Source organism: Nelusetta ayraudi, unplaced genomic scaffold (assembly GCF_046127955.1).
Source record: "Nelusetta ayraudi isolate G7.1 ecotype Tasmania unplaced genomic scaffold, CSIRO-AGI_Nayr_v1 ptg000042l, whole genome shotgun sequence".
Taxonomy (NCBI): domain Eukaryota; kingdom Metazoa; phylum Chordata; class Actinopteri; order Tetraodontiformes; family Monacanthidae; genus Nelusetta; species Nelusetta ayraudi.
In genome coordinates, this window is record NW_027466092.1 from 9,380,001 (window position 1) to 9,404,129 (window position 24,129).

At 43.6% G+C, this 24,129-nt stretch overlaps 1 protein-coding gene across 1 annotated transcript in view; it reads left to right on the forward strand.

Annotated features, from left to right (window-relative positions):
- pcxb (pyruvate carboxylase b) overlaps positions 1–24,129 on the forward strand; it is a 265,842-nt gene that overhangs the window by 67,388 nt on the left and 174,325 nt on the right. The window contains exon 11 of the mRNA XM_076034155.1: positions 9,525–9,687. Within this exon, the coding sequence (XP_075890270.1) occupies positions 9,525–9,687 (163 nt within the window). The remainder of the gene's footprint in view (positions 1–9,524; positions 9,688–24,129) is intronic.

Below are 24,129 nucleotides of genomic sequence, written 5' to 3' on the forward strand. Positions count from 1 at the left end.
TACCTGCTGCATTCATGAAACAAATAACATTTAGACGTAAACAAGGTCTGCAGCCCTCACGCCCAACATTTATACCTCGCCTGATTTTCCTCTATTCTATTTTTCTTTTATTATTTCTAAAGTGTGGTACCTCGGGTAGACGAGAGCATACATTAGTCCGACTCAAATGAGCAATACATTTTCTTTTCTTTCTTCCGCTTGCCCCAAAGCATCTTGAAAAGTGTATTTACCAGGGACGCAGTATGCATGTGACATTAACAGCCTGGATTCAAAGAGAGAGAGAGAAAGAAAACAACAGAAGCTTAATTTGGACACTGTGATGCAGTGCAGACTAACACACAGCCCAGTAATGAAATTAGAATTTAAGGTATTCACTTCCAAATTTATGCTTTTTTTTTTTTTTTTTTTTGCATTTCCAGGCAAAGCATGGTGGATGGGGGAGGGCAGACACAAAGGAGAAAAGATGAAAGGGCAAAATGAAAGAAGCACTACAGAATAGGAAGAAGGAGAGATGCAAAGAAAAGAGCATTAAGTGTGACAGTTTTCCCTTTTTCCTCTCCTCTTGGTTCCCCAAACTGTATTTCTTTATCACGCAAACAGAAGTCGTTAATCTGAGAGCACTGCCCTGTCATGCTCCACCACACTGCTGACGTGCACCTGTAATGTGGGTGTCCATTGACCTTCCTCTTCCTTGTTGAAGGCCGTGTAGACGCGCGTTCTCTTGTCAACCGCTTGAAAATGTTTAGCAAACGAAAGAAAGGTTTCATCATCAAATGAGACACCTTCACAAACGCAAGAATCCTAAATGAAGACGTTGATCACATTCAAATGCAGCCAAAAAAATGTTCTTCATCAAAACCATGTAAAAAGAACAGATGTCTTTATAAGTCCCCTCTCGATTTTGATGATGTAATATTTGTTTACAGCACTTTGTTAACCTCTTTATTTGCAAGAACAATAATGAACACAAATGTTTCACCTAATTAGGACCCAAAAGCATTAGAAGTGAAACCAAGATCAAACTAATCATTGGCTAAACCAAACAACATTTTTTTTTAATTCAAATGCTGTTTGTTTTTGTCTGTATTTTTTATTTGAAATGCATTATTGCAACAATTCAAGTTTTGGAAGCAAAAAACAAAAAAGAAACAAAATTTAGTCCATGTACAGCCAACATCTATTGTAGCAGTTGCCATTAGAGGTGACTTAATGGTTCAGACAGATATTTTATTTATACCACGTACCACCTATGAACCATATGCAATCATAATGTAAACATAAGTGATAAAATGAAAAAAAGTAATGAAATGAAAACAAGTCACTGAACCTTCAAGTCACGTGCGTACGTTGTGACTTGTTTGCTTTTGGAAAATGGCTGGTTAGCATAAACAATCCTCACATTGACTTGTTCAACCTACACAGATGTTGTTGTTTTCACGCTGACCTTGATCTGTAAAGCTGATGCAGACAGTGCATATCACTGCATGGACGCCTTTTTACTGTGCATTAAGATGAAATTTGCATTTGAAATTTTATGCAAACGGCATCATTTGAAAGAACTCCCTCGCTTGATGTGTTTGTGGAAACAGTTTAGCTGAGTAAACTCTGACACTGGAAACGATCAGCTCGCTTGACCTGCGCTGTTTTCATCCTGCTGGATGTTTTTCCATAGCCAGCAGGGTCGTTGGCATTAACGGATCTGTCTGCATGGCGAGGAGGCTAAAGAGCTCCTCAGGCTCATTCTTGAAAGAGATGTAACAGCCATTTCTCCGAGAATAGCTCCAACATCCAATTCTTGACAGGATTTCCCCAAATCCCCTCTCAGTTCGCCATGCTGTGAAGTGCGGTTAATTTTTGCTATGCTCTACATGACGGTGGCCATTCCTGTTGTTTTATTTTTTCATTTTTAAAGCAAATTTTCAAAAGAACCACACCAGTGGGCTAAAGGCTCTTGAGTTTTGCTTCAGTTGTGCTGAAGCCCGGTGTGAACACAATCGAAACATCACCTGTAACAGAAGTGGAATGGGATTTCCCCCTGATCCCACTGCCATCCCACGTCTTTCCTTCCTTGATATCACCTTCCCTCATTAGAGATCCTCCACACAGTGACTCTTTCTTCCAGTTTCAGCCCTCAATTCACCAGTGTCTTACCCCATTTTCCCGCTTTATACCGCCCTCCCACTCATCCATTTCATTGGTCTATACCCAGCTCCCCATCCTGGCTTCCTCTTTCCTCTCCAGTCTTTTTGCCGTTCCACCTTCGCGTCCTCCCGCCCCCACACTGCCTTCATTCCCTTTGTCCCACCGAGCAAGGCCAAATCCAATCTCTTCCACACTCCCACTTTTCCCACTCGTTCTGTCAGTTCTGGCTCCCAGCTTTTTATCCTATTCCATACTCCCACAGCTTCCCCTCACTTCTCTTTTGCACTTGTGAATTGCAAATGGCCGGGGAGGAGTGGGAAGTGGAGGTGGCGGCAAGAAATCACGTCTCCTATTGAAGAATCTCAGAATTCTCTCCTGCAGTCTGTAGGATAATTTATTTATTTCCTTGTTTGTGCTTTTTTTTTTGTTGCTGTTTCTTCATCTCTTGCGGACGATGAAAACGCTGCCTTTGTCTTTGCAGTATGCTCGTCTGTCTCCTTCTTTATGTCTCTGATTTTGGTGGGGGCCGGCTGCTCCTCCTCCCTTCTACCACCCCGGCCTTCCCTCTCCCTCCCTAATAAGCCCAGAGTGAAACGACTGAAAATGATATGCAATTAGCTGTCAGCCTTCATGACCCCTGGAAGTGTGTGTGCCTGCGGATGAAGCTCCCCGCGTGAGCGGGAACGCACGCGGATGCTGGACTTTCAAGCCGTGCTTGTGCAAGGTAGCGGCAGGACCTGTGAGGCATTATGCTAATGTGCTTTCAGTGTACCTCCATAAGCTGGGAGTGGGCCCATTTGCATGCAGGTATGTTGTAAGGGCAACTATCAAGAGTGCTCTCTCTGCATTGAACATATAATGTGCCTTTTATGAAGACTGGCCTGATTAATGGAATGGAAAAAGTGCGCGTGTGGGTGCGTGCGTGCGTGCGTGCAGGTGCTCACCCCGAGTCACAGGCAGTACCTCCAACATCCTCCGCTCAGATCTCCTCTGCCCTGTGCAGTGGCTGCAACGCCACCAGGATAAGTCGGCAATGACAAGGTGGCTCATCTCAGCAGAATGACTTTTTAATGAAAGCCTCCTAACAGCACAGATGACCTGGGATCTTGTACATCTTCTTTGAAATTAAAATATATCACATAGTGCACGATGCCTTGATGATCAGAAAATTATGCATAAAATTGCTTTTTTTTTTTTTGCTTTGTTAACTTGAAATGTGCATGAAATAGCAGATAGAGAAACTAGGCATTCACTTTTGCACTTTGCACCTCACACCGCATGGCGCTGAAGGCCTGAGTCATTCTCCTCCCCAGTGGCCATAATTAGATTATCTCCCATGACGTATAGATTACACTATGTCACATCTGACTCAGGTAATGTTGACGGCAGTAAGCTGCAGGAAAACATCCTGTCAGTTTACAGTGGGTGCTCAGACTTCAGCCTTCCGCCATAAAAAAACATTTCCATCAGAGGGTAAACAGTTTGTGTTACGTTTACCAAGGATACAGATGAAAGGGCCTCTCCTGTGTGGAGGAAAAGTCGGGAAGTTCCGTCAGCGTTTAAAGTTTTGCTGGGAGTCAAAGGGCTGGTTTCATGTGTTGGACATGAACTTTAGAAACAGTAAAAATGTTGTTTGAGGTGCTATTGAAAGTGTGATTTCAGCAATGCAATAATAAACCTTTCAGATTTTGAATTTCCTTTCCAGACTCATGTGCAGCAGTCTTGTGTGATCAATTATTACAAAAAGAAACCCTTTTAAAACCTTTTAGCCCTCTGTTTACAGCCTCCCCAGAGCTGTGGGTCTTAGCCTGCAGTTTCTGAGAAGTGGATCATAGGAATTGAAAAAGGTCATTACTTTTTGTCATTTCTAGGGAATTCATTGGCAGGCTGAAGACACACATTATCTAATTTTGTCAATTTGTGTGTTCCAGGTGAGATTGAGTTGCAAAAGATTTGTCTTTGCTTCTGTCACACTTTGGGGCACCGTGCCACTGTAAAACATATATTATCTCTTTCAGATTAATGTTATTTATCAGAAATGGGTTTGACCTCTTCGCAAGCCATAATCAGAGATGTTTTCCGTGAGAGGACTCACTTTGCTGAGCCGCAAGGCAACTTATACAACAAGCGGATCTTGAAAAAAAAAAAGAAAAAGAAAAATCAATTTCAACAACTCAACCTAAGCAGAAAGTTCAAATTCTACAGTCCTTGGGTTTTATAGTTTTCTTTTGGATTTTTAGGAATCAAAAACAAGCTTGACAGCATTTTAGAGGCCCAAAGCAAAGCAAAGACTCAACTGGGGAGCAGTTATAGATGCCAGGCAGCAAGAACATCCAGATTCCTTCAATGATTTAAGTTTTCTTCAGATTCATCAAAAATTAAGAACAACTTTAAATCCTTGACATACAGAAATCCACTCATAGGCGCTGTTGTATGAACATACATGTGTTTTTCTGAAAAATGTGTTTTTATTTGAACTGTCCATGTATCAAAAAGAGCTTGTGGTCATCACAAATACAACTTTTCATTTCTCATTTTTGTTCTCTCTCTATTCATATTTCTATAATTTTATTGTTCCTTTTGTATCGCTAGTCTCAGGCCACTTTTGGCCCATATATTGAACCTTGTGTATATTTATTTTTTTCTGATTCTTTATCGTCATCATCATCATATTATATTATGACTATGATGTTTGGGGTTGACACACCTCTTTATCAGCCCTCAGCTGCAGGGGACAGAGCTCCAGCAGAGGAAAGAATGGCTAACAACTAACCACTTTTTAATATGTTTACATGCAAGTAACTTTGGGGGAGGATTTGTGAACGTGCATGAACTTGTCAAGACGGCAAATTGATTATTTTCATTTTTATGCACATGTGGGAAATGGTTTCTCAGTTATTGCTCCTGGGCAAAACTGTCCAGTTGAACAATTTTTCTTGTCTGATGTCACGCCAGTGGATGGATCTGCTGTTGCTGCTGGGATGCAAAATTATTAGCAGATAATAAATACATTAAAAAAGACAAGAAATGAACATGGGGACATTTAATGGCCAGAAAGTAAGTCTAGAGACATTGCAGCCCCAAGACAGAAGATACCCGGGGTCCCCAGTTACCAAAACATACACCTTGTACAAACATGTTTGTCAGTACCGTATAAATGTGCAGCTTGGACAGAAGTTACATGTTAGAATTGATCTCTTATCACACACCCAAGCTACCGACTCAAAAGCAAAAACATTGAAATCCTTCCTTCCTCTAAAACAAAGGTTTGTGCATTAGAGAGTTAATCAACATTCTAATGAACTAGCTGACCCAGAGCAAACCTTAGGCCGCGTTGGTTTATTTCAAGGAACGCTCCCCCTTCGTTCCCTGAGGCTCTTTTGAAAACCTTAATTAAATGGCCTTGAGTCTTCGGCTCGATCACATGGCTCGGTTTTAATAGAAGCAAGGTCAACTTTTATGTTCCAATTATAACTGAACTTAACTCTTTATTGTGGACATAAAAAGATGTTTACACTCTAACTCCTTCATAGCAGACAGCAGTCGTCCGTGTAACTTTAACTTGTTGGATTTTGAAACTCTTTCTCTTTTCATCGTTTGTGTAGTTAGCATCGCATTGCATCGCATAAATATTCATGCAGTGGAACATCCATTCGGCCGTCCTCTCATCAAATCTTCTTTCGCTGAGCTCGCCACAATTTCCATATTTCACTGATGCCTGTCTGTGTTATCCACTAATTCAGGCGTCGCTTCCAGTGAAGTTGCCTTAAAGAGGAATGATGATGCATTTGACAAAAAAAAATAGTGACCTGAACAACTCTCTTCTGTTGCAAAGTTGTTCTCGAAACAAATGACTGAAATCGTGTCTTCAGGGGTGTGTAGACGGCCAATTCTATTAAACATGAAACCAGGCATCTCATAAATACCATGCACTCTCTTGTACCACTGTTAATTTCCAGAGTTTAGATGTGCTTTGGATGTTTAAGTCACATTTTCTTTTTCTTGTGAGCTTAGTTACACTTGCAGTAGCTGTTTCCCCCCTCATTCTCATGTGAAGCATGATGCGTGTGTGCGTGTCTTTTTGAGGTCATCATCCTCAGCTGTCCCCTTTGTAGTTTGGCCTCATTATAGAGCATGTTAATGATACATGTGACTCTAGGTCTTAAACCTTGTACCGCACACAAGAAATCCTCTTTTCCTGCCTTGTTAATGCAAAGTTCCCTGTTGTTTTGTGCAACTGCAGTTGAGTCAAGTGCTCACTTTCATTGTTCCCCATTGATGCATGGATTTCGATTCAGCTGTCAGTACGCATTGTATTAATGTCTCTTCAGCAAGGTTGTGAATACTTAAGTAGAAAAGCTTATTTGAAAAGATAATACTTTTTTTTTTTTTTTTTTTTAAGCAGAAACATTTTGAAAACAAAAATAAAACAAACAAACAAAACTCATATTGGAAATAATATTTATTGTATAATTCAAGCTTTGGAATTGACAGCAGTCATTTTAAACAAATTCTCCATTTTTAGGTTCATAAAGCTTATCAAATAGAAAATATTAACCTTTGTCATTGTCAACCCATTATTTTTAACCAGATGTGCCTGCTTTGAAAGCTATATGTGTTTTTATTGCATGCAGAGCAACAGCATTGACTTAATCACAAACATTTTTGCCTTTGTGCTTTTAGGCCTGAGCTGTGATGGAGGGGGAAAAAAATGGACAAATGTTCAACACACTTGTGCCAAAAACTTCAGAGGCCACATTGGCGATCCTTTAAATCAGCATCCTCATTGTGTAAATAGCGGCACTGAGGGACAGCTGTTGCAGCAGGCCCTTCCATTTGTCCGAGTGCAATTACTATACAATGAATTTCACCCTCTGAAGACTTCTTATTCAAGCAGAGTTGATTTGTTTTTTCAAAGAGACGTGTCACGCATTGAAAAGTAGAACAATCATGATTTATAAGTACTGTTCTCTCTGTAAATGAATGCGTAACTCCTTTCCTTAATGTTGCCGTGCCTAGTTTGCCACCGTGCGTTGTCAAATTACAAATGGACCATGTCTACAACCATTAAATAATAACTCTACTTTAATTTGATTAGTTGTTGCGATACATGGTTTTTATGCAAATGATCCAGTAGGTCATTTGTTTAGCTGTAGTAAAACTGCCAAAGAAGCTTAATTGTCCTTTTTCGCTGTAGCCATTTCTATGTGAAGACATTGAGAAGTGTTTCCTGGAAGAGTTCTGCACCATTCTGCTCAAAAATAGCCCAGGTGCTGCTATCCCTGTTGGCCCACGTTGACTCAGCTGCACCTTCACCTCTGTGACAAAGTGTTCTTTATTTACTCACCACCAACAACAAAAAGAAAGTGCAGTTGAGGAAATAAAAAGTATTTGAGCCAATGTATGATGGTGCAATCAAAGGATATGATGTTCAGCCAGAGGGAACCTACTCCCCTGAAGGCAGCTAGATTTCCAACAATCACCGGCTCATTTAGACCACAGCCTACATTTTTTTTTCTTTCCAAAGAGTTTTAAGCCGCGTTCAGACTGCCAGCCGAAATCCAATTTTTAACCCATCCAGATTGAAACCGGATCGCTCTTTTGTAGTCTGAACAGTCACAAATCACATGCAAAATGGATTGAAACCACCCTAGGGAGGTAGTTTGAAATCGCATTTGGACAGATGCGTCTCAGTCTGAACAGCTCCAAACACACCGATGGGTTTTGACTGTCCGTGACGTCACTCTGACGTCGTTGCTACAGCAACCTGCCGGATTGGTCAATGATGTGGCCCAGTCCAAACAGAGCCAGATCCCGTTTGGACACTTGCTAAAAACAGTGTGGACAGTCAGCCCTAAACATCGGATTTGCAAAGGAATCTGATTTGAATCAGATTCGCCTGCAGTCTGAATGCAGCCTTAATGACAGATTTGCTGCAGTTGCTGAATTTGAAGGAGGAGCTTTTCAGGATGTCAAATTAACACAGTGTGGTTTGCCTGTTGCATTATCTACCGATGCATGGAATGAACACAGGACATGATTTTGGCTCCTCCCGTCTTGGCTATCAAAATCCGTTGCCATTTTCTCCTCCTCTAACCAGTCTCTCTCCACGTTCATGGCCTGTATTATGAATATTGGTGACTGACCAATCAGAATCAAGTATCCAGAGAGCTGTGTTCTAAAGCAATTTATTCTGTAAATGTCCACGTTTTATATACTGACTTACCTCATGTGGCCCTCTGTGTTGTTTTAGAATAAGAATAAACAGCAAGGCCTTGCAGTGGAGACAACCCAAAAAATATTGAAGAAAGTGTAGCAGAGGCGCGACGTTAGCAGCTGCCCAGGATCCTGGGAACAGATATGCTTTCCCCACCAACACATTTCACACCAGGCTGACGCATAATTGTCCTTCTGTTTGGCCAAAACATGGATACCAGCTAATTGAGACGTTCGGAAATGGACGCCAAGATGGTGTCCAAAATGTGAGCCTGTTTGTTGATGTGTGCGCCTTCTGCCTCCCATTCAAGCTTTAAGACAGAGAAGCCACCCGAGTGCATTTACTGTTGGCGGCTGCGGAGCCTCAGCCATTCAACATTTGTGTCCCCCGACCAAATTTGTTCGTCCAGTGCTGCAATTAAAAATGCAGCAACAACGACTAAAGGCTATAATGTATTTCAGCACTGTATTTAATTGCACAAGGTCTTGACGCTTAACAGAAAGTCTTATTTAAAAATCACAGTTAAATAAATGCAAGCAGATGAGCCAAAAGCAGGACCTAGAATTGGTTTCGAATTGGTTCTATTTTTGTGTAATATTTTGTGATTTCAAAAACTGAATGAACGTCTGAGTTAAACCTTTTATTTGAACATCATAAAACAAATGTGTTGAAGATGCAAGCAGTTTGTTGGCTGTTTAGAACTTGTGTGACAGAACAAATGGGAACGCGCCATTGGGGAGTGTTCCAAATTATTTGGTTAATCAAATGAAAATTTTATGAAGACTTTGCAGTCATGTTTGGAGCTGTCTTGAGAAGACTGCAGTGCATCTGTTGTTTTGATGGCTGTCGATACAACACAGTGACTTCTGTCTGCGTTCTTTTATTTGGAACGCAGACAAAGAACGCAGACAAAGAACGCAATGTTAATGAAATAACTCTTTCGTTATTTCATTAACATTGTACAAATACACTTCACTCACTTAACACACAGCTATATGTCCAGGCCAAGTATCAGTAAAGACTTTTGTAAGGAAGCTGACTGACTCTCAAATCTCGGGACTTGCAGAAACAAATGTTTTTCAGATTAGTATTTGTATGGGTGTTTTTCCATTCTTTTGGCCAGTGCTTGAACCAGTTATTGACCATTTCACCTCCCATTTTACAGTGTGGATCTGGTGCACGCTCAGCTGCATGTATGTGAAGGCCGCAGCCTGCCAGAGCTCAACCTCAAACAAGATAAGATCAGGGTGAATGGGTGTGCCATCCAGTGCAGAGTGACCACCGAAGACCCCGCCAGAGGATTCCAGCCCGACACCGGCAGAATTGAGGTAGGATGAAGTTTCTAGTCTGTAAAGAACCCAGTGCTCAATATGAGATGCCAGTGTCTTGAGCCAAGTGTATGATAAAATGCAAGATAGCCAAAAGTTGTTGTGTAGTACAATATTTTAAACCTGTGTATATGACAGAATCAATGGACATCCATGGCCCAGGCAGCTATTCATCACTGCACAGTTCTGTTTCTTTCTCAGAGTAGTGAATAGTGGATTCAAATTGTGTCAAAACTGTCCTTGCCCGTGCAACACAAGCTCAGAAGACAGGACGTTTTCTGTCCTATTTGGTGATGAAACCTCAACTGAAAGTCAATTTAAGGTTGGAGGTTTCTGGGGTTTTTAGAACTCCTGATTCTTCAAAATTATTATTCAAAATGCTTCGTACCAATGTGCTGAGATTCCCGTTCAATGGATTCGAATGATAATGAGAAACAGTGCCACTCCCGCTGCGCCACTGTGGATACATATGTGTGAGCACGTGCGCACCATCGGCAGCTGCAGACAGCAACTGGCGGCGAATTAGCCGTCTGTCGTGATGATTCACGTCGCGGCTGCCTGAGCTGTGTTATAACACTTGAATTATCATATGACGTCTCAGGGGACAACATGATCTCCACGAGTACATGTGTAGAATCTTCACCTTTATCCTTGATGAGGACGTCTATCTATCCGTCCGACCCGCCTGTCTTCCTGTTGTACACATAGTTGTATGTCGTAAGTAAATTGTTTAATGCTTGAATGCTTGATGCAGCAGCGAGTGTGTGACTTGCGTTGTAGGACCCGTGATTTTGCTCCTTGCTGCGACAGCGTTTACACAAGAGGCTCCATGTATATAGCTGTTTGAGCTCTGTCTGTACATCCCCCAACCCTATATCCACCCACCACGTATCCTACTTGTCATTGTGTCACTCCACAAATCTCTTTTCTTGCTGATGAGGTCTGATCCCTGGATGCTTTTCACTGTCAAGTCCTGTTGCCTCCCCCTTCCACACTCCCCATCAAAGACAGAACAAGCCACCATCTCCTCAGCCCTCCCTGTCATTCCGTCATCCTCACCCTCCCCTAATTTTCTTATTTTCCAGCTGTCTTCTTTAAGAATGCCGTAATGAAATGGTAATTTCAGTCGCTGTAATACGTATCAAAGTAGAAGTCAAATGTTTTGGTATGAACAAATCTTTGTGTGTGTATGTGTTCATGTGTGTGTGTGCGTGTGTGATTTAATTCAAAACAGCATTTGATTGAAGATCAAGAATTTTGAATTCACGCTCAGCAAAAAGCTCTTCTAAAAGGCTCTACATGGCTTAGCTTGGGTGTATTTTGCTATTCCGCTTTGGACTAAATACATAACAACAGTGCTTGGGTATAATTAATTCCTAAACAACATAATCGACATGAGGTGAAAAAGCTGACAATCCAACAACGGAGCTGTGCACTTCAGTAGAAGTCTACACATTTGGCCCTTGATTAATACCGTAGTTTTGCCTGCCGGTTCAATGAATTTGAATGAAGAATGTATAATTTCCTGTTGCTCTTCTGGCCTCTTGACTCTGCTCTCATGAAGGCTGTGAATGACAGACAGCCCTTGCTCCAAGGTGAATTTGATTGCACTTGACTTGCACTGCTGCCCTCTCCAATTAAACACAACCACTGTTTTATGGTTTTAAGCAAAAAGTAGAATTGATTGGTGGTGTTCAACACATATTTTTTTCAACTGAATTTAACTTGACAAAATTTACACCCAATTGTAGCTCTAGTTGTTGAAATTAAAAGTCACAAACAGGACCGTCATTTATCAATATGCCCATTTTTGTAAAGCTATGCCCTTATCAGCGTCTTACAGGCTGTATTTTCCCCAGGTTTGAGAAATTGGAGATGGGCTTACATGTGTGTTTCCATCACCCGATGCTTTTACTCTAAAAGCAGCAGCAGCTTTTATTGTAGTGTTTCCCCACCAACCGCTGCGGCCATAGAAAGGTGTGACCTTCCCATTTCAAGGACTCCTGGCTGTTTCCGCCACTCTGCTGGCTCCCCCACCATTTCTTCACTCTTCCCTCACACTTGTTTAAATGTACATTTTCTCCACTCAACCTTCATAAGCACCGCAGCTCCTCATGTTTGACCATTTCCCATTTATTTCTCACTTTTCCCCTGCATCCGTCGCCTCCTCGTCTCCTCTTTTGTGGTGCCATGCCACGTAGCACATACATAAGGTCAACACAACCATGGCCCACCACGCTATTACCATGCAATATGGATGAACCCAACACAATCAACACAAAAAGCGTGGATAGGGAATGCTATGTTTAAGGGACGTCTGAATAATTTATGACCTAAGAGCTTGTCAGGTTGTGGATTCAAGTAACACTGTGGAGGGAGGAAAACAGGAGCCATGCAGCCTCTGGAAGGACTCCTGGCCCTGCAGCTTGGATAACTAGCGTTGAGTGGAGCTGGACTCAATTCACTGGTCTCTCTAGAGCAACTGCACAATCGGCAAATATCTCTTTCAAGAAGTCAATTCCTGGTAAAATTTGAAGCAATCATCTTTCAGGGAAGGAAAAACACGAGGAAAGGGAAAGTAAAGGTCAGGATCCTGCAGCAGAGACGTTCCTATAATAAGTCTAAGTCCCCAAACTACTAGTTCTCACTAGTCTTGCTTGTTGAACAGCATGCTAATGAGGAGGCAGGGCATGAAGGATTCCTATTGGACCTTCAGTAAGAACTCTGTCTGCCCAAAATGTAACCCTTCAAAGCTCAGTGAGCCCACTGACGTTCATCTCCAACTTTATGCTCAATGTCTGTGAACCAGTAGAAGAAAGAAGTCGAAGGATATTCATTTTTTAATACTCAAATGTCTTTCATCATCACATATTTGAATGACAGAGAAATGGTAACAGAGGGAGGGAAAGATGTGTTGTTTGTGGTAAGTAGAAGAGAAATACGGACAAAAAATATCAGTCTGCATCGAGAAGCAGGAGCAAGGCAGGAGCGTGAGGGGGAAAAAAGAAACAGAGACACGATTCCAAAATGGGCCAAGTCAATAATGAGGTTCACCCTATCTCCTGTCTCTTTGACTTCCGTCTCTGTTTGTGGACGAAAATAGATCAAATTTGTAAAAGGCACACAAGAGCTTCCTGTGTCATTGTCTCCTTTTCTTCTAATGGAGTTTTCCGGGGAGGTAGAGCAGCTTGGTGTAGCTGGCGAGGCACAAAGCAGGGAGGATACCAGAGGGCAGCAGGAGAAAAGGAGGCGGCTTGGAATGGATTGGGCACACTGGGAAGTAAAGCAGTATTAAAAGCTATCTTCCCTTAGCTTTCATTTCAAGGTCTGACTCACGATCACTGCGTTACGCCCCCTGCTGTTGCTCATGTCTGCACCACGACTGTCTGGTGCTGTTTTTCAATCGTCAACTGAACACTTCTTAGTCATGCACCGCCTACTCGCTGCTAATCTAACGTTCAGGTTGTAAAAAAAAAAAAGGGCTCAGTTTATAAAAAGCACTGCCCCTGCAAACAATTGGCTTCACACCGTGCACCTTAACCACAATCGTGTCTTTTCTCAAGATGCTTGTTCAGGCTCCGACTCCAAGCCCAAGTCATCCATCTAGCCTGCATTATCAGTCTCTTGGTTTGCCTTCAGTTCTCTAACTATTCAGCTTCCGGCATGCATTAAAAGGTGAAAGGGGTAAGAGCAAGAACTACTTGCTCCAAGCGGATCAGACAAAAATATGGACAAAGAACAGGGGAAAGAAAAACTCCTAAAGAGATCAGTGGAGATGCTGCGGAGGTGACAGTCTTATCAGAACTCAAAGGCATTTACAAACAAATCAAAAGCCGCTTTCAGACGGCCAGCCAAAATGCGATTTCAAGCCCATCCAGACTGAAACTGGATGGCTCTTTTATAGTCTGAATGGTGACAAATCACATGATTTTTGAAAAATGAATTGAAACCACCTTTGGGAGGTACTTTCAAATCGCATTTGGGCAGAAGCGTCTCAGTCTGAACAGCTCCAAACACACCGATGGGTTTTGACTGTCCATGACGTCACTCTACATGTTACAAGACCCAATGCGTCAGACCAGTGAGCGCCAGTGGAGGTGTGGAGCAGTAACGTAATGGAGCAGACAGAAGAAGTAGAAAGCAGCAGTCCCTTGACAGAGGAGGAAACTCATTGGCTCATCAGTGTTTGGGTTAGGGTTAGATACAGTAGCTCCATTCAAGCCAAGCTCCAGGACAGGTATCACAACAAGTGCCGCTGTCGCAGTGATATGACTTCACTACGCGCGCTGTACGACTCCTCGGCTCCGACGTCGTTGCTACAGCAACCCGTCAGATGGGTCAATAATGTGGCCCAGTCTGAACAGAGCCAGATCCCATTTGGACACTTGCAAAAACAGTGTGGACAGTCAGCCCTAAAAATTAGATTTGAGAAGGAATCTGATTTGAATCAGATTCGCCTGCAGTCTGAACGCAGCCGATGAACCTTGAACGCCACTGAGACTTTTTCTCACTAGACACCCTTCACTACTGATTTCACTGTTGCAATACAGTGACTCATCATGGGGCGGTCACCTGTGACCAGTGTGAAGGTGATAGAAGGCTGCTTTGCCAAATCATCTTCCAAGCGTTGCCTCCCTTTTCCAAATGTTTTCTACAAGTAAAATAAAGTGGATGATCTGCTTGACAAGTTAACGATAGGTCAGTTTCAGCGGTGAACCCCGTCATCTGGAGCACTGCACAGTTTCACTTCAACGTCACCTGTCGTTCATCGTGACACAAGATGGTCTGTGAAGTCGTTCTTTACTTTTTGCTCAGAAAGTAAATGGAAATGTCACTCGCAGTGTTTCACATCCCGTATTCTCACAGCGGAGTTCAGTTAATTCAGCTGCTCTCTCTGAATTTTAGATTTCCACAAGTAAGTCAGTCCCGTCCTGCCACCTCACTCCCTTTCATGCCAGTTCCCTGTCTGAACACCTGGTGAATTAGTGCTCTCCGAGGTTGACGGATGTGTTTACCAGTGAATAAAGTGACACTCTGCCTTTGCATTGAAAATGGGACGATAGTTTTTCCAAGCTATCTGGGTTTTTATTCTCTCTGCAATATATCTTGATTTATAATATATATTTTGTTTTCACCATCGTAAATCTATGGTAATAAAAAATGCAGCATTAAAAGTCAATACGGATCAGAATAAATGTTCCAGTATCACCCAAATATTTACCTTTAGCTTTCATGCAATGCAGAATAGGAGGCAAAACAGTTGTCGGCAGCTTTGAAAGCAGGCTTCAAGGTGCTTTGGGAATTTAAAAAAAGGTGGTAAAACACTGCAAAACTACATTTGATAATAATTCAGTTTTTAATATATCTTCCCGCTGCCGTACTTCCTTGAATTTATGGATTTTCTCGTCGTTGCCAGTGGGATTGAGCCGTTCAGAAGATCTAACGCTTTAACTTGTGAGGGTTGGGGGGAAACACACCTGCGTTGTTTAGGCGTCGCGCGCCAAGAGCGGGTGGAGTCACGCGCGGGGAAGAGTAATGAGAGCGAGGTGTGTCGCCGGGGACGTGGGGGCGGAGCCGGCTGCGAGCAGGACGAGGACTGATGGATGTCAGGGCGCGAGGGGAAGCAGCAGCCCTGTCAACATGACTGCGAGCGATGGGCGGCGTGCTGCTATGGGATGGAAGCCGAGGGGGAGAGTGTTAAAGCGCCACCTTGACGTTTTGTGTCTTCATCTACTTTTCTTCTCGCCGCCACTGCTAATAGCTGGCACGTGGACCCGCCCAACCCCCCCCCCCCTCTCATAAGCTCAGTGATCGACTTATGAGGCAGGTGGGTGTGCGGAAGCCCGATTCCCGGAATGACAAAGGGAAACACATTTACTCCCATGGTGCGATAAGTGGATGATGACGACAATTTACCTGCCCCCTCCTCCCCAAAAGAAAAAAAGAAAAAAAAAATGCTCCTCTACAATAGCGAGGGAGAAATGGCTCCGTCACATGCTGAGGGGAATAACAGATGGAGCAGTTGGGGAGTGGTGTGTGTGTGTGTGTGTGTGTGTGTGTGTGTGTGTGTGTGTGTGTGTGTGTGTGTGTGTGTGGGGGGGGCTGGCTGGCTGGCTGGCTGGCTGATCAATGTCATCATTGCAGAGCGGTAAGAGCGGGTGTGACCGTCTCTGTTTGATTGCCTTAACAAGGGAGCAGCAATTACGGTTTTGTTTCCTTTTTTCCCCTCCCCTCCTCCCCCCTCCCTGCAATCTACTGATCCATCGTCTCTCTCTGCTGACTGCACATTTATCTCCATTACGCCTTCCCCCTCTACCTGTCCTCTCATCTGACTCGTCTTTTTGTTGCCATCGCCCTGGTTTCCCTTTTGTTTGTTTCTCTCAACCTTTGCTTTCTTCACGTCTCCAACTCTGCCAACAGCAGGAGATGGGGCCAAATCCGGCTGTTCCACCCCCCCTCCACCGCACTCCTATGACCTACCACCTCCTTTTACTTTTTTATCCCCCCCTACATGCACATTTTTCTCTGCTTTTCCTCTTTGCTGTCAAACGCTCTCCACTGGATGTTTCTCCCCCCTGAAGTCCCTGCTGAAGCTCTCGATGAAATGAAAACCCCGACTGTGACGTGACATCAACGCAGCCTCGCTCCTTTTTCCCACCTTGCTTGCAATCTTTATCCATCGGAATGTGAAAAAAAAAAAAAAAACCTGAACAGCATTAAACTGCCATCCCATAATTCACCCCTTAAATCAGATGTCTTTTCCCCTCACAGGCTGTTGCTCACATCTGCGTGTCTATTTAAATCACCCCGTACGTGCATATTTTCCACTTAGTTTCTTTTATTAGAATGCATTTGCATGTGTCACTCAATGTAGTAATAATAGGTTTAACATCACCATTATAAGTCTTTTTTGTTTGTGTGCGTGCGTGTGTGTGCGCGTCCCCTCCTGCAGAGCAGTCTAGTCGAGTTTGAAAATAGGTCTCGCGCTAATTAGAGGAAGTATGTTTGTGTTGCATCTCGCATCATAAATGGCTTCATTTGCACACCAGAAAACCTCCTGCTCATTGGCCCGCCCCTGTTGACGGAGCCAAGAATCTTTTCATTATCTTCAATTTCAACTTGACATCATTGAACAAGAAGTCACCTCCAAAATTGGAGGGGAAGTGTTGGAGTTTTTTTCCTCCGCTTGCTGTGTGGTTAATTGCTTATAAAATAATATCTATAAAAAGGTATTTTCCTTCTCGTCTCTGAAAGATCTTCCCGCGTAAACAAACCTCCAAATGTGAATTCAGCTTTGGTTCTTATGTGTTACTTTCTAGAGCTAATTAATTACTCAATATTAGCTGAATCATAACTTATTTTAATTGCATTTTTATTCTTTAGACTGGTTTCCAAATTATTAATTGAACTGAAAATGAAAATCACACAACTCTTCATTTGTACTCAGATTGCAAAGAAGACCCGCCACAAAATTCCTCAAAATAGGAGACATCAGCTCTCATTTAAAAGCAGCCTCGTCATGTGTGTCACGTCAGGACTTAATGTGGTATTTCTCGATTAACCAAATACTGTATAGTCACGACCCAGTTACACTTTGTTGGAAAAGAAAGGTTCCCAGGCACCAAAAAAAAAACCAACCACACCTGAGTTTTTTTTCTCTCCCCTGAGACGCATTTCTATGAATGCATTTCTATGAATGGGATTTAGTGAGAAAGCCACTACATGCTGCTGCCTTGACTACAGTAACATCTCATCTGCTGAAAGACCAACACTGGGGCAGACAGACGCAGCTCTTCTGCGTGTAAATCGCAGATTAACTACTTTTGATTGCTTGTGTGTGTGTGTGTGTGTGTGTGTGTGTGTGTGTGTGTGTGTGTGTGTGTGTGTGTGTGTGTGTGTGTGTGTGTGTGTGTGTGTGTGTGTGTGTGTGTGTGTGTTTAGTGCCTCTCTTATTCCTCTTTTTTAAAATCACAAATCACATTTATTTAAAATCTCAATGGTGGGCCTCCACTCTGGGTGTGTTGATAATCATGGGCCCTAAATGAGCTCTGTGTTTCACAGTGACAGTTCTTCTCTTCCTCTATTAGTGAGCTCTCGACTCACCTCCCTGTTAACGCGGTGGCCGGTAGTGTCCAATTACTGTCTTTCTTTCTTCCTCTCTCTCTCTGCCACTTTGATGCCTCTCCTTCCCTGCGGCTCCCTGCACGCCATCCCATTATTTTTAATTTCATTTATCGAGATTGCCAGGCAAAAGTCTTTACTAATAACATACAAGTTTCCCCGTTGATTATTACTAATGAAATGGAGTCAGAAACGTTTTGATCAAAAAAAAAAAAAAAAAAAATCCAACGATTGAAAGTACAGAGGAACGTTGTATCGCGAGGGGGGTGATCTTCTCACTGCACTGCCGTCCGTGTCGAATTATTTTGTGCAAATGAGTCGGCACAGCTGGACGTGGTTTCCGCACGTGTTCCCGTGGCTCACGCCGAGCCGTCCAAAGTGCTGAACAGAAAAATGCAAAGTGTATCGGAGAACCACGCCTGAGCGCACTCTCTGAAATCCTCTCACACTCTCAATTTTCAGTCCGACAGCCCCTGGTTCAATGTGTCCCAATTGAAAGCCACAACTCTTAAAGGCAATCAATGCAATGGATTTCTGGCCTCACTGCTGTTTCTCAGCCCACTTTGATTTCCACTGGTGCAGACCTCTTCACCACTGGCGATTAATTAACTGTAAAATAGTGTGCGGGATGAATCATGAACGGAATGACATGCTAACCGAGGTTGTAACATTTCAAATGGACGTATTTATTGAATAGTTGACATATTAAGCCAATAAAAAGCACAGGGGACCCATCATGCAAAAAACATCTCTCTTTTTGTTTTTAATTCTAGCATGTCTAGAAACTTTTGCGGAGATTCTAAAAGTCAACACTTCTCTTGTTCGTTCCAGCCCTCAGATAGTGAGCTGAATTACGTATTTCCAGAAATTAGCCCTTTGTGATGTCACAAAGGGCTATGGCTACTGATTGTTCTTACCGCAGGTTGTAAACGGATCACTGACTGTGCTCATCGCTGGGGACTTTGGAAATCAATGAAAGACAAAAGTCAACTGAAGTCGTGCCTGACGCATCTTAATTCATCACAGTCGCGTGTGCCTGGCTTGGTTTGTTAATTGGGGCGCTCACAGCCGTCATAGGAGGCAAACTAGTAACCTGACGGGTTCAGCTGCAGACACGCAGTGGGAGAAATTGGTGACAGTCGTGGCAGCGGAACGGAGGGTGGCCCATTAGAATAAACATCAATACGCTTCCTCTTTGCAACCTTTCCAAGGTCGATTTTGCATTCACAGTTTCCTTCCATTTCCATATGCCCATCAACGCAAAGTAAAGTCAAGTCAGAGGGAAATTGCAGTTTTCCACACCTAATGTGCACCATAAGTGTATGAACAGCAAAATAAAGAGCCCTCCTAACAATCCCTCATAACTGCACTCACTGTTTTGACCGCTTCTGCTTTTTTTTTTTTGACTTTGAGTCATCGCAGAATAATTTATAGCTGATCACGCGCTGACAGCACGCTAGCGTGAGTGATGACGGCGCTCCAGTTTAAACACTCGGACGTAAATTCACCGCGCTTTGATTCCGACACGTTGTTGTCTCGTACGGGTCCCCCAGATTCACAAACTGCGTCCCGGCTCATGTTTTTCCGCCGTGTGCGGTAATTGGCCTCCTCTCCTCCTCCACTGAATCTCCTCCCTGCTATTTTCTTTCACCTCTGGTGTTGCTTTCCTCGATTCCTATGGTGCTATTTCCATCTGACCTCCTCACTTCCTGCTGTCTCTATCAATTTCCGTCTGTGTTGGTGTTTTGGTATGAAAACGTGGCCCCGCACCTCCTCGTGCAGGTGACTGCGAGCAGACAGGTGTGGGTTTGTTTTATTATTTTTGAGTGTTTCTGCTGTTGAGCCGCCAACGTCTTCATCTTCCTGGTGTTCAGTGTCTCTTCCCGCTCTCTCCTCCTTCCTTCCAGCTCAGCGTAGTTCTAGGGTTTTTCCTCTTCTCACCTCCTTTTCATTGCAACACTCCCTCCTTCTCCTCGTCTCATTGGGTCTCTTCATTGTGCTGTCAGTGGATTTCTTTCGGCGGCTCTTTTGTTTCAGTCACACTCTTCTCCCATTGTGGTCTCTGTCTATGTTGGCCCATTTCACTCTCCCTTTCCGCTTGTGTCCACGGTCTTCTTTTTTTTTGTTTGCTTCTTTCCTCTATTGTGACACTAGATTGTTTTTTTTTGCAGGCAGGTATCCCTTTTATTTGCAGTTTGTTTTTGTACAGCTCGCCCGCCTATTTTATTTTATTGCGCATCCCCTGTTGTCTCCCCCCCATCTCTTTATTCTCCTACCGTCTTTGCTCTGTCTGAACATCATCTTCCTATTTGTCGATTCTTAGTCCCCCATTCCTGCACCGTGCTCAGCCCTCCCTAACTCGCTTATGTCTAAATCGGATTCCTCCCTTCTCCTCCTCCTTCCTCTCTATCAACACCTGGTCCCTCATCTCCTCTCTGCACAGAATACCTCCCCCTTTTCTTTTGCCAGCAATATTTCTGTTATTCTCTCTCTGCCTTTATAGCTGGTGCCAGTTTCCCATTTTGTTTCCCATTTCTCTTTTCTGTTCATTTTGTCTGATGGTCCGCAGTCTCTGTTCTCTTTGTGTTTTCATGGTTCACGTCCTTGTTTGGGGATTGCGCAGAAACTCATGTTTTGCAGTGTTTTTATGCAGTGTGCCAGGCAGTCTGGGTGATCACGTATTTGTGTCTCTGTCAAACCTCCAGCATTGCTCTGCATTTGCATTTTCAAATTTTCTTGCCAACCTCTGGCCGTGCCTGCTGCGACCAGCACTGCTCTGCATTAGCAAGCACTCTCCTTTCTCACTACCGGCTCTTTTAGTTTTTTTGCAGTGCGCCACACGACGGTGCTTAATTTGGAACAATTCTCTGGTGTGTGTGCGTATGCGTGCAGTACATTACTTGTGTGGTTTATTCAGTAGGTGCGCTGCAAGGCGGCCGGCTGAACGGCCCTTTCCTGAATTTTCCATGCGAGCCTTCCGTCAAGTGTTTCCTTCTTTGAACATGGAATCATTTTCCTGGAAAGCTTTTATCTGAATGTGTGTCTTTTGTGCCTCGGGCAACACTGGCTCCGCTTTCTTTTCAGCCTGAATCATCCCATTTTGATAAACATAACCTTTTCCCACTTGTGAAAACATATGTGCCGCACATGCCTTTATGACTTTAGCGATCTTTTTCTCAACACATCATTTCAGTCCGATTCTGTCACCGATATGAACTTTAAATTGAGCAGTGCTGCAAAGCCACAAAGTGCTAATTTTATTCATAATGCAGTGAGAATGCACCAGGGTATCGAAATGATTGGTCATTTTGTGCTTGAGCTACATTGAAGACTGAAATCCTCCGCGAGCCGCCTCAGTGACGTGACATAGTCTCGCAGTTGAGACAAGGTGACAACACTCTCTGGCTTCTGTCTCAGGCTCACTACCTGGCTCGTAATATTGACCTGTTTCCTTTTTTTAATAACATTTCTCAGAGTCAGAGTGACAACTTTTAATGGGCTTTGGTGACAGTGAATGCCTCCCGAGAGCGTAGCCGCTCAGTCGGACCAGCAGACAAGTCACTCTCTGCATTTCAATGCTAACGAGGGAAAATTGCGACAAAAAAAGGCTTTTTGTGTAATATCTTCTTCTGCGGTAGGCACGTCGATTAGTGGCACCGTATTAGTGTGACAAGTGCCAAATCAAGCCCTTTTTTCCTTCCCCTTTCCCTGAACGAGCAGCAATATTCAAATGCCGCAGTGGGGTCTTTAACGTCTCTGCTCTGCCAGTCCACATCCTCTTTGATTACTGATGGGAAAACCATCATGATTTAACCGTCTTCATGGTGGCCCTGATTGTCCACTTAGATGGGCGGGGAGAAGTCTGCTCAGAGGGTTTTTATTTTTATTTATTTTTTTCTGATCTTGAACCTGCTAGCCTTTTATTTTGAATCTCACAGTCATCAAATGGGACTGTTAGCGCACACCTGACTCAGTGGAGGCTGTTGCTCTCCCAGGAATGTGTTGCCTTTTATTTCCACAAGGAGTGAAAAAAGGTACCGACTGCGTCTCCAAAATCCTGCCTTTTTTTCTTTTTCTTTTTTAGTTCTACAAACAGCGTCTGACCCTCGAGTCGTCCCTCCCCTCTGACTCTCCCCCTCATTAGGCTGCGCCCACGAAGGGCTTCCCATCCATTTTAGATGAGTCATGCTGTGGGATCTGACACCGGTGCAACGCGGGAAACTATGCAACTCGATGTCTTGCGACGCGTCCTGTAATGTTAATTACACGAGACCCCCTGCTGCACAACCGCTGCACAGCCCTGCCGGCTTCTGACGCAGTGTGTCACATTTGCGTGAACTCAGCCATTATGTGAGCCTGTCCCATTAGTCGCTCTTTGTGTTGCATCTTATTCCCTGTTTTTACACATCATAGTTTTTTAACATCACTTTAACCTGCGTGTTGTCCTCTCAGCTGTTTTATACTGTTTGCAGTCCTTTTCTTTTTTTTTTTTTTTTACCCCAAAAATCTTATTCCCTCTCGCTTTTTACGTACAGGCTGTGCCTGAGTGGTCTCGGTGCCTGTATCCCACATGGCCGCTGTCACTGTGACTATCTCTTCCTCGTTTCAGCGCTGTGTTTGACCCCCTTGCCCCCTGTCGTGTTTGCGCCTTGACCAAGAGGTTTGTGTGCACCTGAACCGTCCTTGTGTTCACAGGTTTAGTGATGCGTCTCAGCGCACATTCATCTCTGTTTCTACATCTGCATGTATATGCGTCAGTATCTGCCTATGTATGTGTGTGTGTGTGTTTGTGCCCGTGTGTGTGTTTGTGCCCGTGTGTGTGTGTGAGGCCGCGTAAGCGGGGGCATGTGAGGGTGGTTTTATCTGCTTCTGCAGCTGGCTCCAGCCTCTCATCCACGGTTCTGGTAAAATGAAGAACCCTCTGAAGAGTGAAGGGAGGCGAGAAAGAAAAGGACAGACAAACAGGGAGAGGGAAGCGGAGCGAGAATGAGGAGGCGCCGGGCGAGCAAGTGGGAGGGGAGGATGGGGAGAAGAGCAGCGGGAGGGCAGAGAGATGGAGAGATATCACTGAAAAGGTCCTTTTACACTCCAACACTGCAGGAGTTTTATCTGTGTTTGGGTGTCTGCGGTCACACATGCAGGTCTATATTATTATGTCACTGCATTTAACCGCATCTGCTTTAACAGACTCTGATGTGGCTCCCAGTGTAATATGAGGTGAATCCTGTGCGTGTTAAGCCCCGCTGATTGTCTCATCCCAAAAGATGCCAAATTTGTCCTCCGCATCTCCCGAGGGAGTGGTGAGCAGCAACAGCAGTAGCAACAGCAGTAGCAACAGCAGCAGCAGCAGCAGCAGCAGCAGCAGCAGCAGCAGCAACGAATCACTGGATGATCTGCAACCCCACAATTCAAACTCTAAATGCTGAGTGCCAAACAGGGAGTCGTTGCAAAAGCAGAGCCAATTCTGTCAGAAGATGTCTGTGAACTTCTTTGCAACTTAAAATCAAATCTGCTTCCATCTCTCAATGTGCCCAATTTATGAGTCAAAAATGTTTTTTTTTTCATTTTCATCATTTTGACTGCGCGTAAAACTGGGAACACGGCATTATGGCATTCAGCTCACATACAGATAGCTCGCATTTAAAGCCAAAACAAAACAAAAAAAGACTCTTAAAATGGTCATGGTCTGGTGTGTTTACGATCTGCAGGAGAGGAAACATTGAGGGAAGGATGTGGAGTCGGGGATGAAAAGTTTTGTGGAAAGGTGCTGGGTGAGTTGAGGTGAGGGAGGCCAGTTCCAGCAGCGTCCAAGTATCGCAGCTAGAGCTTAAAAAGGTTGGAGAAGTGTAACCCTGATATCTAACAATGTTAATAGAGAAAAGGAGGGAAGATGGAATAAATACAGCAGGGAGTCTTTGAGACCTGGTTCGTGATCTAAGGAGCAGAGAGTTTTCTGTTCCTTCAGGTTGTCACTGAGCTAAGGAGGTAGTTGGAAAAAAAAAGGTCCATTTTGTCCTTCCTGATTATTTTCTCCTTGTTAGGTTGTGAAATGTCACGTCCCACAGGGCTGCCGTTTTATTAAGGGAAAAAGACGGCAGCATGTAGTGACGGGTGAAAAGGATCCAACGGAGCATAATCGAGGCAAAAAAACCTGTTGTATTATGAAACCCTCAATGTATTTTCTAAGGCATAGTGCTAATGGATTTTACATTTTATTACAGAGATGCTTTCAAGTCCATTAAAGCAGACCTATTGAGAAGGGTATGATAGTTCTCTTTCCTCTTTTCCCTGCATTTTGAATATTGATCAATTTCTCTTTTT